The following is a 15,475-nucleotide window of genomic DNA, read 5'->3' as shown; positions in this document are numbered from 1 at the left end:
AGACGATCTGATAAATCATGCCTCGGTGTTTTCTTTCTGGGCCGACGACTGCTGTTCGAAATTCTTCTTGCCGAGCTTGGCGAAGAGGGACTGGGGTTTGCCGGCACTACACACAGTTTATTAGTATCATCTTTAATCTGTAATCTATAAGAAGTAGGGAACATACTTCTTAAACCGCTTGCCCTTCAAATCACTCAACTTCTTGGAGCACGGACTCATGATATCATCCGAAGGAGAGACGTAGCTTGCTTGGTTCCTTTACGACAGTCAACATCCGTAAACACATGCACATCTGGTGATTGATACTCACTTATCGCCATTCTCCAGCTTGCCCTGCAACACCTGACGATGATATTCCATCGAGTTGATCTTGGCGGGGGCGGCCTTGAGCTCGTTCAACTTCTCCGTGTCTTGTGCGAGGTGGGTGTTGGTGCGGTCGGTGAGGGGGTGGGAGTCCATTTTGATTGTTTCTTTTTGATTTCAGAATATCTTTCTGATGAGAGAGGTATCTGGTTCTTGAGATGAGAAACAAGTAGTCTTGTAGTAGCAGAGATGTGGAGGAAGAGTCAGTGGAAGGCAGTGGGAGGGAAGAGGATAAGAATCGAAGGCAAGAAAAACCCGTCGATTGTTGTCATGGCAACCACCTCCATTACCACCACCCGAAGATGTCATTCATTGTCTATTCACTGGGATAGTAAGTAGTAAAGTACATCATTTGTATCAATTATCTGTCCATTCAATAATAACTGTAAATGGTTTGGGTATATACATCGTCTCATCATGTCGCGTAGCTGTACTCCGTACTCCTCTACAATATGTGTACATACAAACATACATATTCCGTGCATCCCCCCTGCACTCTATCCGGTGTCACCAGCTGCTGCCGTGACCAACACATTTACACTTTCCCCAGGAATGACGGCCGGCTCGTCACTTAGTCAAATAAGCTCTTCTGCAGCTGTTGGCCTGGAAACACGCGCCCGAGACATCGCCACCGCGCTGAACCTGCAGCCAGAATGCAACCCGTCTGTCATGTCGGGCTCCACATGCCACGACCGCATCATCACTAGGCCTCGGCCACCGCGGCATTCCGTCCATGAGACACGGGTGACTCGCCCGAGCTAGATGATTCTTCAATAGACTCCTCGCCTCCCTTGAGGTCAGGCGGACTACTGCGCGATCGGACTGGTGGCGCCACCTCCGGCAGTGCCAACGAGTTCCCCCTGTGGTTCTCTGCCTCCTCCGACGAGCTCATCATATCAGAGACAGGTGTCGGTGGAGAGTATGCCAGTGTGGGACTAATCGGCCCATCTTCCTGGGAATCCTCGGACAGGTTGCGTCGGTGGCCGCCCGCGCGCCGTCCCGACGACGTCGGGCTCACAGACGGCGACCCAAACGGAGGTGATGACGACCGCAGGCTGTACGACCGCGACACCATGTTTTGCATGCTTGGCAATTCAATGTAGCTGCTGACTGCGCCGCGCGAGAAGAGCACCAGTCCGAAGCAGAACAGGATCATGATGCTCTGGATGACGGCCACCCGCTTCTGGAAGACCAGTTCATCAGCGAGGACGCCCAGCTGCGCGCTGAGCGAATGCACCTCCTTATGGTACTGGATGCGCTGGTGCTCAAATTCGAGTGCTACGCTCTTCCAGACATTGTCATACTGCTCGCGGAATTGCTTCAGTTCATGAAGCACCGTCACGTTCAATTGCTCCAAGAACGTCGATGTCTTGGCCAGCTGTCGTTTCTCAACCTTGTTAAATGCGTCGCGCAAGATCCGCGACTGCTCTTCGATGTACAGTAGTGAAAGACTGGAGTTGGATTCCAACATTTGTAGTCGCTTATTCACGGACTTGAAGAATGACTCTTGCGTAGTCGGGTTCGCAGAAGGAGGCTGCGTTGCTGTTGACCGCGTTGTCTCCGCGGCTACGCTTTGCTCTTCCTTGGTGAAGCCAGTAGACCGGCTATCGGCTTCACCTTGCGATGTAGTTTCTGGACCTGCCGTTGTAGCAGACGAAGGTGCCGAGTCAACATTCGGGCTGACAGTCACTTTCTGCTCCCCTGCCTCCTTGGCCGGAGCTTCGTTACCAACAGACGCAGTATCGTCGCCCTTGGGAGGCGCAGCGTCAGTAGCTGGCGGGCGATTGAGAGACGTCTGAGTCCCTTCAGCCCCAGCAGCTGGCGAGTCATGAATACTACATGTCTCAAGCACCCCCAGAAGCTGCGTCATGACCGTCTCATCAACGACCGGACCGGGGTTAGGGCAAGTCTCCGGCGTCTGCTCTTCCACCTTCTGCTCAGCCGTGCCTGCTGCAGGTGCAACATCCACCGTAGGGATTGTCTCTATCTCAGCAGCCGCCGGTGCAGGCTCGGGCTCTTCATCAGCCACCACATCGTCTGTCCGACTAACCTCCCCATCATGCTTATACTCCTCCAGCATCGTCGTTCCATGCACGCGAATCAAGCTAAGCGGACAAAAGAACTCATTCCCATAATGCGTGAGAAACTCGATCTTGACATACCGCGCCCAAATAAGCGGATTCTCCACCGCAAACGCCTGAACCTCGCGCGTATTCCTCGCCTCGTAGATCCCCAGCTCGCGCCACTGGTCCAACTTCGCCGGATACCGATCCGACACACTGACGCGAAAGGTGTGGAAGATGGAGCTGAAAAACTCATAGTTGGCCAACACCACCGTATCAACCAGAATGTCATCACACAGCTCCAAAATCAAGAACTTGTTGTTAGCCCGACACTCATTGAGCATATAGCTATCCTTGTTCTCAATCAACACCGACGACGACCCCGTACACTCTGGATTCGTCTTCAGCACCGTCGCAGCGCAATCAAACGACGCATAATTGAACCTTTCTTTACACGTCGTCCCCGCATCCTTTGACCTCGACACACCCCCAGCTGGCGGCACACCCTGCGCCAGTGACTCCACATCCCCAACGGAACCCCCCTCCTCAGTGGTACCCCCAGTCGACACACGAGCCCCCCAAGACGTCGGCTTCGCCGCCTCCGGCGTGTCAGCCCCAAAGCCACCGAAATCCAACTCAATCTCAACATCCTCACCCAGCGAATCCAACGCATTATTAATCCCCGTCGGACGCCGCCTCCCTTCCTTCCCAGCAGCAGCAGCAGCAGCGCCGCGCGCGCCCACATTCTCCGCAGACTGGCCAACCTTGGCCAGATTCTGCTTCTTCCAATCCTCGAACGACAGGAAATTCGCATTATCGAGCGGCGACTCGGTATCGAGCTCATGATCGGGCCGTGCACTGCTCTCGGAAGAAGCAGCCATGGAAACGGACACAACGGAGAGCGTCTCCTCAGGTGCTTTCAGCAACGGTTGTTGTTGTTGTGCAGCGGAGAGAGAAGTAGCCGGGTCCGCTTCCCATCGCGTCTCCGGACACTGAGGCCACTGGATGAACTCGGCTTCGGCGACTTGCCAACTCGGCGCGGGACATATCGTCTGACTGGGGTCTGCGGTTGTGCCGTCAATCCAGGTGGAGATTAAAGTCATCCAGGGAATCCATTGTGTGGCGGTCCAGCTGGTGGTCATTTTTGACCGGGACTGTGTCGCAATGCGACCTTTCTTTCTTTCTTTCTTTTCTGTCTGTCTGTCTTCCGGACAAGTAGCACGTAAGATAGGATAGTATGCCGGTGTGATTCTTATGAAGATGTATTTCGGGCAAGATTCATTGCGCTATGTACTGCAGGGACTGATGTGTGTATGTAGTAGCTATTATAGACTGGAGGGGAGGGAGGGAAAGAAAGCGAAGACAGTAGTAAAGTTAGTTAGCTCCTTATCAGTAGGCGGCGCGACCCCTTCAGGGGATCGTAATCACACGGATCAGAAGAAAATCCGACGATAACTGAATGAATGGTTGGAACAACAACCTCCGGGAAAGCAAAGGAGGTCGGAGAAGTAGGTAGTACAAGTCCCGCAAGAGGCCACGCGCCAGAAACACCGCCTCTTTGCTCACCGGGTGTGAGATGGCGTTGTCGCGCGAAGATAGATTAGTTGAGGGAGAGTGTGTCTTTCTCCATTCTTTCCCGCGGCGGTCTGGAACGGAGACCTGCCACCGCCTTCTCTCCCGCCACTGGCACTAAACATAGTGGCATCATTCGCTACTAACTACTACTGACTAGACTATACTAGGAGGTGACGGGGACAAACCTACGGTGTAGAGGCCGTGAGTCACACCAGAACAGCTGGCAATCTACATTGGCCTGACAATGACTACTATGGAGATATCCGGTCTACTCGGTTTACACGCAAGCAAGGCATTTATCCACATCGAATCATAGTAGATTCCTCTGGCTATCCCCAGTATCCTCGTATCACTCTCACCATACCAGCTAGTTACAGTACAAAGAAACCAGTCCTGCGCCTGGTCGGCACAGTCGCCTCAAGATGTGGATGAATGGTCATAGTAGTCTTGCTTTTCCATGACTTTCTTTTTTTCATTGTTATCTTCGTAGATCCCTGGTGGCCTCCAACCACCTGCCATCGTCCTCCGCCTGCCTCGTCGTCCAGGCCCCCGTCAGGTTGAACCATTTTCTTTTTGGGTAGGAAAAGTTGAAAGGTTGACATTGTGCAAAGAATGGAAAGGGGCAAGAGAAGAGAAACAAAATCACATCCTCCACAAAACAATCCCTCCCAAATCCAGCAGATGAGTCACTTTTCGACCGCCCATCCCCATGCTTGCTCCTTCGAAGAGTGCTATATTATACAGGATAGGAATCAAAACACTAGCACCTCCGACGTGAGAGGCTTGCCGAATACAAACATTCTATCGTAACGGTAGAGAAGAAGAGGGGAAAATAAAATATTGAATATAAGGCTGCCGGATGCACCCGACACAGGTGCATCTAAGCCGAGTGGAGAGACACGCTTCAAAATCAATCAAAAAGTAAAAGAAGAAAACAAGCCGGAGAAGTTTGGTTGTCGGTAGATAAAGTTGTTTGGAATTTGCCACTCTTGTCAGGGTAATTTGGTCGGTACAACGAACAGGAATCGGATTAGAGCAGAGCGGGAACGAAGGCAGGAGACATGGTTCTTAAAGATGGAGGTCATGCCAGCCACCGACAAGGTCGAGATCCTCATCGATACTGCCATCGTAGTCATGGGGAACCTTCACGTTGGCAGACTTCGGTGACTCCCAGGCATCGCGACGCCGTCCCTTCTCCTGGAAGGGGCGTCGGCGGCGATCCTGGAAGGAAGAGGCCTCTTTCTTGGCAGCCCAAGAGCCGTAGTCGAAGCCAGAAGATCCCAAGCCCCAGTCCTTCCTCCAACTCATGTTGAGAGGGAACTTCTTGCGTCCGAGTGAAGCCTCGGGAGACTTGTAGTTCCTCCTCCGGTCACCCAGGGCAGCCCACTTGTCATTGTTGGAGTTCTTCGGGGGACTGTCCGGGGTGCGAGGGGGAGTCTTGAGGCCAGTGGGGGCCATTGGAATATTCCATGACTTCCCAGAGGTCTCCTCGGATGGTACCGAAGGCTTGGGTTGCTGAGCGCGAACGTTAAGCATAGAAGGAGTCACAGAATCCCGAAGGCCTGTCAGCGGGCCACAGAGTTCAGGAACGTTGCCCTCGACAGGGCTGCTGCTTTCGTGGCTCCAGCTACGGGAGTTCTGCTCGCGCCGCTGCTGGAAAGCCAGGTCTTCAGTCTCGGACTCCTCCTCCTCGTCCCACAGATCACTCCAGCTCTTGGAGATCTGCTCGTCCTTCTTCTTACCAAAGACCATGGAAAGAGAAGGCAAAGGCTTGGTGGTATGGCTGGGAAGAGAACCGGTGATGGGCACCGGATCCGATGGTGGAGGGAAACGCAGCTCACCCTTGCGGAAAGCAGATGGCCGGAACGAATCGCCCAGAGCAGACTCCAGAACAGATGCCATGGAGGGAGTGCCCTGGTGAACGGAGAACCACGATGTGCCAGCAGTCTCCGAAGGAGGGAAGAGATCCTCCGAGTAACTCTCGTTGTCGGGAATAGCCGACAGCTGCCGGATCTGCTGAGGGGGGCTGGCCTGGAGGGCTTTGGCCCATGGGAACGAATCGCCCTGGTTGATGTGCGGGCTCTGGATGGAAGGCGTCCGGAGAGGCTCGCGGTTGGCACTTGCGGGAACGACCTCGCGGTCATCGGTGCAGAACTCATCCAATGCTTCGTCATCGGTAGTGAAGGAAACAGTCCGCATAATGGAATCACGAATACCAGAAAGAGAGCGCTTCTCGGGGTCGATAGCCAAAGCAAATCTCAGAATCTCAAAGGTATCCTGGGACATGTTGGGGAAGATGTCGAAGAGTGATTGGCGGTCGCGGACATAGTCCGCGAAAAGGATATCGGATTCGGTCGGGGTAGCGAATGGGTTCCGCGCGAAGAGTACGTTGAGTAGGCAAATACCAATCGCCCAGATATCGGCCTTGGCGGGAGAGTAGCCAGTGGTCGAAGGGTCATACTGCTCCGGAGCCATGTAGCGGTCACTTCCAACACATGCCTCATGACTCCAGGTATCCCGGGTCGCCAAACCCAAGTCACCCAGCTTCATGGATCCATCCTGCATCAGAAAGATGTTCTCTGGCTTGATATCACGATGGTACATGCCATTGGCGTGCATGAATTCGACAGCGCTGACCAGCTGCAACATAAAATCACGCACGTGCTCCGTCTCCAAGGGGCCACGGTTGAGCCTGATAGCCTCATACAAATCGCCGTTGGAACAGTACTCCAAAACGATGTACATGTGAGCATCTGTCTCAAACGAATGGATGAGGTTGACGATGTTAGGGTGGTGAGCAAGGCGTCGGTGGCAGTCGAGCTCTTCGAAACGAGCATCGTACGGCGAGGCACCACCCTTGGTCAGGCACTTGATAGCAACGTCCTGGCCGGTCTTGGTGTCGATAGCAAGGAAGACCATGCCAAACGAACCGTGGTTCAGAGGGGCGACTGTTCGGAAGCGCCCATCAAGGAGCTGACCCTCCACAAAGCTGTTCTTTAGGCACTCCATATCTGATATATACTCGGACTAGACGATGTTCTCCCAGAGATGTTCGATCCAGTGGTTTATAGCAGTCGATGGAGGTTATCGCAAGACGGATGCAAGAATAATTCAAACAACCAGACAACCAAGATGGTCAAATGCCAAGCAGATCTCGACCACCGAGAATAGAAGTAGAAAGATGAAGGAGAATAGAGTAGAAAGAAGACAAAAAACAACCGGCTTGTTGAGTCACAGTTTCATATAAATACCGGGAAGAGAGGATATGGTGACAAACGAAAAGAAAATGAGGACGACGAGTAGGCGCGAAGCGCAGTGCAGATACCCTTGGGAGAAGGGTGATTGACGACGGCTAGGAAATAGTAAAGACTGTTATGAGTGCATCTGTATATCGTTTCAGGAAGTGTAGAGGCGCGAAGCCTGAGGAACGGAAGTATGTCGAGAGAAAGAATGTGTCGAAGTGAATGACTATGTCCGGCAATGGGACACCAAATAGAAGGACCAAGGGAGAATAACGCTGCGTAATATCGTGACTTGAACACCAAATGTATAAACAAACAAGGCTCGTAACTGAAAAAGGCCTTCGAACACCAGGCTGAAGGGCCGGAGAGGGGTCGTGACTCAGGGGGGAGGGGAAGTGATCGAGGACGGGACCGACGGCTATAAGGTCATAAGTCGCCCGATGATATATAGTCCGGAGATTTGAGAAAGAGGAACTATATAGGAGGTATAGCGGGGCTCTGGACAACTGGTATGATGGATCTTCAGGCCCGTAGGAGAACGAGATGAAGAACCGAATACCAGCACCCGGCCCAGGTTGCGCGGCGGACGGATGGACAACTAAGCAGAAGTCGACCTCACAGCAGACGCAGAACCCTCAACACGTATCTCTGCAATTGAAACGTAGCACGCGGCTTTGAGACGGTTGGATTGAAGGAGGGACTCGTGGGTCCGAGGAACTCTCGACGTGGTTGGCTTTGAGATGAGTCACGCAGGGTGTTCGGAAGGCCAGGCAGGAAGGACAGCGGCGAGGCAGATTAGACCGTAGAGGACAGGACAAGTACTCTGTTCTGAAGTAGATCTAGTGGGGAAATCTTTGGCAATGTGACCTAATCAGAGGATTGCAAGCAGTACTGTATCGTGTCGCGATAGAGGTGGTGAGGCGAAGAGGAAGATGATGGGGTGGCGATAGTTGATGGGTTGGGTTGGGAAGGCTGATTGGGGAAGCGCGGATGTAGAAGGAGCAATGGATTGGTAGCTGGGAGCGCGGGAACGAAGAGATGATGAAGGATAAGGATAGGAAGGGAAGAGAGGAAGAGAAGAGTAGGAGAGAGAAAGGAGGAGAAGAAGATGGAGAGGAAGTGAAGAGGAAGGTGAGAGTGTAGGTGTGAGTAGGAAGGTGAGGTGGAGAGGATGGATGAGCAAGAGGAGAGAGCGAGCGATAGGGATAAGGAGGTTCCGGATGATAGCAGTTGGGATCAGATGGGGTTTAGGTAGGTACGGTAATTCGTAAAAGTACGGGGGGGGAGGGAGGGTGGAAACGGAGGGAGGGTGACGACTGGACTCTATGCCCTTCCATATTCCTAGTATTTCCTAGGCACGGCTAGTCGGAGGGGGGCGACACTCGGAACCTTGGGGGAGGGAAAGGGAAACAAACCCACTCGACCTGCAGCGATGGCGAGAAAGTGGGCGAACGAGCGAGAACCTCCTACGTCGCCTTGGTTCCAGGGTGGGTGGCCTGCTGGCCAATGACGGGTGTTTATTACGGTAATCATGCATACTCATGCATACTCCAGACTCCCCAATCGGGCCAAGCGCCTGCGAGGATGGTACCCAGCAACCCCCATTTCCCTCGTGGTCAAGTGGTAACAATACTGTACGTGCGATCTTCCGGCCGACCCACTTGACTGGCGGCAGGTCGAGAAAAAGAGGCCGCATCCGGCCATTCGACTCCACTCCCTCTTTCTGCGCCCCCCTGAATGACTGTTTTCCCTTCCCTTTTCCCTCTCCGTCCGTCGCCAGAGGAATCCGCGCGGCGGTGATTCAGCATTGCCTGTCCTGGAAGGTTCTCCATAACCCGCAGCGTCATGGAAAAGCCGACCCTTTTTGCGGTACCAACTCTGTCTGGTTGACTCAACTCAAGTCCTGAGTCTTTTCCCCCCTCTCTCTCAATTTCTGGTTATCCAGTTACCAAAAGGCACCAGAGTCAATCAATAATCCAATTAATCATACTAGTAGTAATAATCATAATAATAAAAATAATAATAATAAAATTTCCCAGTTATTTACGGTTATTACTATCTATGGATAGTTGAGCACGGGAATCACTGCCTCCGAGAAGCCGTTAAATGGCTCCAAGTAATGTTTCAGTAGCGTTCCAGTCATTGATTACGAAGGCGTTATTCTCCTGGCTGCCTATCAATCACCTCAGCAGCCCAGAACATTCCTCCACTTTTCCGCTGTGTCTCCCTAGGATTGAGTCATCCCCTGCCATTGTTGCCAGGTCGTCTCAATTCCATTACTGCTTTGTCAATAATGATACTGTCATTTGGCATTTTAATGGACGAGATTTGTTGCAATTCTAAAATGACGGGCTGGGAGGCAGGTGTCATTGAATGCGTCAATTCCCCGAGGCATTTTTCTCTTCATTTTTGCTTGTTGGGGAAATGTGTTACTATGTAGTAACTACGGAGTATACCTAGGTGCCGCAAGCCCCCAGACTCAGGTACATGTAACCTGTCCTGATTGCGGCCAGCTTGCCAATAACTGGAACGGCTGCTGACTGTATGTTCCCTCCCTCAGTAACTAACTAACGTACAGAGTACACATCAAAGTAATTAATCAATCATTAACTTTGAACTAATTTATGTAAATTGTTGATGACCATTAGATAACCAAAAGTTAATATATATTCATAACTTTTCAATTGGTGCAAGTAGAATCAAAAGTCAAGTTAAGCGCCGGTTTAGAGTTACCTCCCAAGCAAAGACGGCGTGAGTAGACTACAGCCTGAGCAGGGGACATGGAGGGTACGCCCTGGGCACCAAGGCAGCACCAAGTCTACCGGCTAAGCTAAGTTCCTGCAGGTCCCAGCAGGGTCTCTCCCACCCCATCCGAGCTATGTTATCTATCCTCATCACTTATCATCCACCTTGCTATGTTCCCTGATAGACAGATACAAAGTACTATCAATATATTCCGGGAGATAACTACATCATTCCCTTCTTCCACCAGCCAATCCCTCCAAAACATTGACAATGACGGAATAATGCATCCGAGGTATAATAATTATTTCCGTTGAGACCAGTCAGTCAACAACACAACAAGGGGGCGGCGGTTTTCGTAATACCCAACATCATCATCATCATAGCCATCGTCTTCATCATCCCCCCCCCAGAGCTAAGGTAATGATCACCGAATGGCCCGCTCTCATTTCCCCTCTTCTGTCCCCAACCAGACCAGACCAAGACCAGATCAGATCGATCCTAAACCCATCCATCCACCATCTAACAGTAAACGGGGAGAAACCACCCCACCAGAGGATTGAACACGCGATGATTGCACCTAGACTACGTATCGCTCTCATGTTTCCATTTTCAGAGCATACTAATCATTTCCACTGACTCTCCCGTCCTCGGCCGGCGGCGGGAACAAATCCAATCAAGAGTTGCGCCCAGCATGATTACTAAGTGAGTAAGTTAAGTAAAGTAACAAATACGGATCCATACTACGGGTCCAGTCCCTATCCGGGGAGGTGCCTGGAGTTGTTGGCCTGGCGGGCAGCCACAACAGTCTGAGTGACGCTACAGTGGATCCCTCAGGATCCAATCAGACAGAATCCCCCAGTGGCCACTAGTATTTCCAGGCTGCATGACGCCAGCCCCAAGCAAGCAACGACTGGCGCGAAGTCGTGGCCAATGATTGACCATTCGTTTGGGTCGGCTGTTCTGAAAAAAGGCCCGGGAGGATGATCCCGGACTATTCGTTGAGTTAACTATCTAACTTGTGACACAGTGGACTAATAGACTAGCTAGTAGTAGTTAATATGGGGAAGAAGCTGTTGTCGGTAGATACGGATATTGCTGCGCGCCGATCATCAGAGGAGACTAAAGCCTAGGTTCCGAGAGGTGGCAGTAGATTCTGCTACTAGTAGTTACCAAGTAGTACTGACGATACTCAGGTATCACCGATCATACGAGAGATAATGATATGACTGGATAATTTCCTCTATTTTTCTTGACTTGCCCATGCGGAGAAAAAAACTATGTAAGAAAGTATAAAATCATATCTACCCGACGAGGTAGTAAACCAACAGAGTAAGTACCTAACATTAACAATCTGAGTAAGGGTAAGTACCTAAAAGTTCAGCACCGCATCAGGTACCTTTTTTTCTCCCCAAAGGATTAGTACCTAAGGTTCAAAGTAAGAGAGAAAAGACAATTGAGTCAGGGAGGGAGAGAGTGTGTGTGTGGTTCGGTCCAGGCCAGCCAGATAACCCAGGGAAACCAGACCATGTTGAATCAATCAATCAACAACGTCTATTGTTGTTGCACAAAACCTGCGTGATCCACGTTGATCCTGTTTACCGCGCGGGATTTCCTTCAACTCGGCCCATCATCTGTAACAGGATTTGCGGGGTTAAACGGGATGGCAGGAGGGAGATTACGTCTCAGACAGACAGACAGACAGACAGACTCCTGGGCCAACTTTTGATCTGGCAATCGTATCGTACTATCGATCGGGGTGGAGACTTTGGGTATTTGTTTTTCCTCTTCTCGGCTTTGAAAGTATGGATGGAGTATATGGAGTGAACATATGACAGGAGGTATGTAGCAGAGTATGCTAATTTGCTAATGGTTCGTTTCGGGTTGTACTGTCGGCAAGATAATAATTATTATCCTCCGTTATGGTACTTTTTTTTTACTATTACTATTACTTACTGTGTAGTAGTAAGTAGTAAGTAGTGGATAAGGTTGTGTACAACTGGAACGAGGTGACTGGATGGAAATATCCCTCTTTCCTACATACATAAAACGGAGGTACATGGTCGGAGACTAAATGATGAAATTGAGTAAAAGAAAAATACAAAGTCAAATTAAATGAACAGATAAACTATAATCAAAATCAATAAACATAACATGACTCTTAACTTCCATAACAGCCAACACAAAAAGCACTGGCAGCGCCCCGTGGCTGGCAAGTATCTTTCCGGGGCTGCATGAGCAACAAGAAAGCGATGCTGGCGGTGAAGGACCAAGGTGCATTAGTGCCTGGCTGACCGCCTCCCGAGCGAGTGTCGGGAAGGTTTCGTCCTTGCAGCTGGCAAAGAGTTGCGTGTCTCGATCATGCAGGCTTGCCTGTCTCCGACACGCCGATGGGCAGCTAGCAGGAGGCAGCCAAGGGACGATGATGAGGTGGTCACCCTCAAAGAAAGGGTACGGAGGACGGAGTACAACAAAAAACAGACCTCAGGCATACGTGGATGGATGGATGGTTCCCTTCTGACTAAGGAATTCCTTCCCATTAGGTTTTCCGCTATTCATTCTGCCAGGTGGCTGTTTTTGCACGCATCACGCGATAAGCAGCGGCCCCCCAAGCAAGCTGCCTGGCCTTACCACCACACCACCACCTCATCATCATCCACCATCCTTCTCGGTTCCTTTGAATCTCTGATGGTGGCTGACACACTCTTCGTATGAGAGAATAGTTTAAATCTTCCATGAGGTTCCATCTGGTTCCATCTCTGCCCCAGGAATCCCGAATGACCAAATCCCAGCCTAGCCCCAGTCTCAGGCCCATACTTACTGTACAAAGTATTTACTGTTAGCCTCTCAGGTGATCCAGGTCACCTGGCTATCTCTCTCTCTCTCTGTCTCCGCCAATCTCTCACGCCATTCCCAAGGTTTGCCGCTAACATTCATCTCTCCCATGGAACCGGGATAGCGTGACCCAGTGGATGAACTGGATAATCCTGACTGCCTGGAACTTGCCAAACTTCCGTCTCAACAATGACTAGGTTCATGGAAACCCCGGGTGCTGAACCTTAGATACTGTCTGCTTTCTCCCCCTTATCGGGATGATTATCTGCCGAATGAAACACGGGCGGTGCTGTATGGCTGGAACACCCTATCGTCGCTTGTTCTGGGCGGGTGTGGTGTATCGGTGGAACCTGGGAGAGGGGGCCAGTTAGGAGGCAGAGGAAGGTTGGAAAAGGTTATCTAGTACCAGGATTTGGGATGGATGGAGGGATGTTGCACCATTGGAGGTGATGGTCTCGACATTTGCAGAACAGTACTATCTATCTATCTCTATCACTATGCTCTAGATTAGTTAGTTACTACAGTAGTATACAGCCAGCTACAGATACAGATACAGTTCACAATCCCAAACAAAACGACCATAGAAAACCTCAAAGTAACTATAATGAGACCAATCACTCCCAAACGGACATATCTCATCTCCACCAGATAGATTACAAGATCCATAGTATACATCCATATATATCCATATATCCGTCAGTAGTGACTCCATACGGAGTACCAAGTAAATTACTTTACCCCGTACGTATCACTCCTATCGGCAGATAACCCACTGGCATCCGCTCATCGCCATCATCAAACCCCAACTACCTCAATCCCAATCCCAACCCCAACCAGCAATGAACACAGCATAATCCATGAATGAGCACGCGACACAAAAGCAACCCATCATCATCATCATCATCATCACCCCATAGGGAAATGATTCGATCATCGCCACCAACCTATCCCAACCTTCCCAGACAAGATAAATACAGATAAACAGATAGTCAAAACCTACTTACTAGTTAGTGGCACCTTTACCCCGCACGATCAACACAATGTGCCATAGGACAAGTCCAATTTGCAATCAAACTACCACCACTACTACCACTATCTATTAAACTAGATAGGTGAACTAAGAGTCCAGCCACTTAATTATACTTTTCTTGTCACATCGCTATCAGTTGCCGTCCGCATCCATTCATCCACCCATCATCCACCTAACAGAAATGGAAAAAAAGCAATTTCTGTGATTTGTGAGATCCCACTAATAGGATAGGTTTAAGGTGGTAGTTCCGCGGTTAGAGAGGGATTAGGATTGGATGGATATTACCTTGTCTTAAGGTGTTAGTTAGTGATTAACTATTTACTAGAGTACTAGTCAGTTAGTTAAGTAGTTAGGTAGTTACAGATAAAAAGAAAGAACCGTCTGAAACTAGTATGGTATGGAAGGTATAGAATGTATGTCTGTATGAGATTTCCCCAGATTCAAGACCTACCTACCTACTGCACTTCGGGATAAAGTTCGGGGAGGAAGGAAGGACGAAAACTGAAAACTGGACGGAAACTCCTTGCTTCTCACCCGGAACCAACAACCACAGGCAGAACTGGGGATGGGGATGTGGAGTGGGATCGCCGTTGAGAAACGGACGGAAGAGAGGAACCGAGGACTCATTTTTGAGTACTCAGTTATAGAGTGGTTTCTTCTAGTTGGTTACTTGGATAAGAAATGACACAAAGACTAACTAACTACCTAACTAAATAACTAATTGATAATCATCTAAATATTAGTTATGTCTGGGGTAACTAACTATCTCCACCTATCTACTAGTAGTTATTCAGTATGAAAGATAGTCCTATTTACCCTAACTGATATCTCAAGTCCCAGTTTCTGTTTCTGTTTCACCCATTCTCAACAATTATCTTACCCCAGAATCCACATTTACATCCCACACACACTCAATCCAAGAAAGAAGGAGATGAACATGAACATGCAAGATAATCCCGCACAAGACTCATTCATGTATGGAGTATGGGGTGCTTGCTTGCTGCACACCCCTCCTTTATCCCTTCCGTTTCTGTCTCAGACAATGAGATGGATCAGACCAGACAGGATGAGTAGAGCAAGACATGCACTGTATGTAGTACGTATGTATGTATGTATGTGAGTTATCGTACATACTACAGATGGATCATATGTACTATCACGGGACACAACATGAGGATATGCACGTACTCCAGGATACTTACTTCGTAGTACTTGGATATGTAATGTGGAGGTAGGTATACTACTATGTACCTGTGCATAACTACCAAGTAAAGTAAACATATTGATGTAGTGCTACCTATTACTTACTTATTACTTATATATTTCTTCACTATGTACTTAGTATCGTATCTTAATATATTTCCTACTCATCTTTCAGTGTTTATATATAGATAAGTATACATGCTACTACTAATAATATTTACTATGAACCCAAAGCACTAGTAACCAACACATCTACTTAATCTAATTAGTACCTATAACCCAAAAATATATCCCAAGTCCCATCTATAACACAAAGTTGAAGCAAATAACAAGGATCCTCCCTCCCCGGCGCTTGGATGCAGCAATACTCACCACCACCACCACCATCATGCACGACCACCTCCACTTCCACCAGCGCAGCG

The 15,475-nt window shown here is 49.7% G+C and overlaps 4 protein-coding genes across 4 annotated transcripts; 1 reads left to right on the top strand and 3 right to left on the bottom strand.

The window, feature by feature from the left end:
• Nucleotides 1-15: 15 nt before the first annotated feature.
• On the bottom strand, nt 16-459 carry AKAW2_70858S (Spo12 family protein; the record flags this gene model as incomplete). The annotated part of the gene is made up of 3 exons (XM_041683486.1): nt 16-106; nt 167-256; nt 311-459. 3 exons carry the CDS (start codon nt 457-459, stop codon nt 16-18), a joined length of 330 nt encoding a protein of 109 aa, XP_041547742.1.
• A 607-nt stretch (nt 460-1,066) lies between these two features.
• Nucleotides 1,067-3,568, bottom strand: AKAW2_70857S (Sad1/UNC domain protein; the record flags this gene model as incomplete). The annotated part of the gene is made up of 1 exon (XM_041683485.1): nt 1,067-3,568. One exon carries the CDS (start codon nt 3,566-3,568, stop codon nt 1,067-1,069), a length of 2,502 nt encoding a protein of 833 aa, XP_041547741.1.
• A 1,501-nt stretch (nt 3,569-5,069) lies between these two features.
• Nucleotides 5,070-7,010, bottom strand: AKAW2_70856S (putative serine/threonine protein kinase; the record flags this gene model as incomplete). Its single annotated transcript, XM_041683484.1, has 1 exon — nt 5,070-7,010. One exon carries the CDS (start codon nt 7,008-7,010, stop codon nt 5,070-5,072), a length of 1,941 nt encoding a protein of 646 aa, XP_041547740.1.
• A 5,336-nt stretch (nt 7,011-12,346) lies between these two features.
• Nucleotides 12,347-12,700, top strand: AKAW2_70855A (uncharacterized protein; the record flags this gene model as incomplete). The annotated part of the gene is made up of 1 exon (XM_041683483.1): nt 12,347-12,700. One exon carries the CDS (start codon nt 12,347-12,349, stop codon nt 12,698-12,700), a length of 354 nt encoding a protein of 117 aa, XP_041547739.1.
• Nucleotides 12,701-15,475: the final 2,775 nt, after the last annotated feature.

This window comes from Aspergillus luchuensis, chromosome 7, assembly GCF_016861625.1.
Source record: "Aspergillus luchuensis IFO 4308 DNA, chromosome 7, nearly complete sequence".
In the NCBI taxonomy this organism is placed as follows: domain Eukaryota; kingdom Fungi; phylum Ascomycota; class Eurotiomycetes; order Eurotiales; family Aspergillaceae; genus Aspergillus; species Aspergillus luchuensis.
Note: the sequence above shows the minus strand (reverse complement) of the source record. Positions and strands in the feature narration are given on the sequence as shown.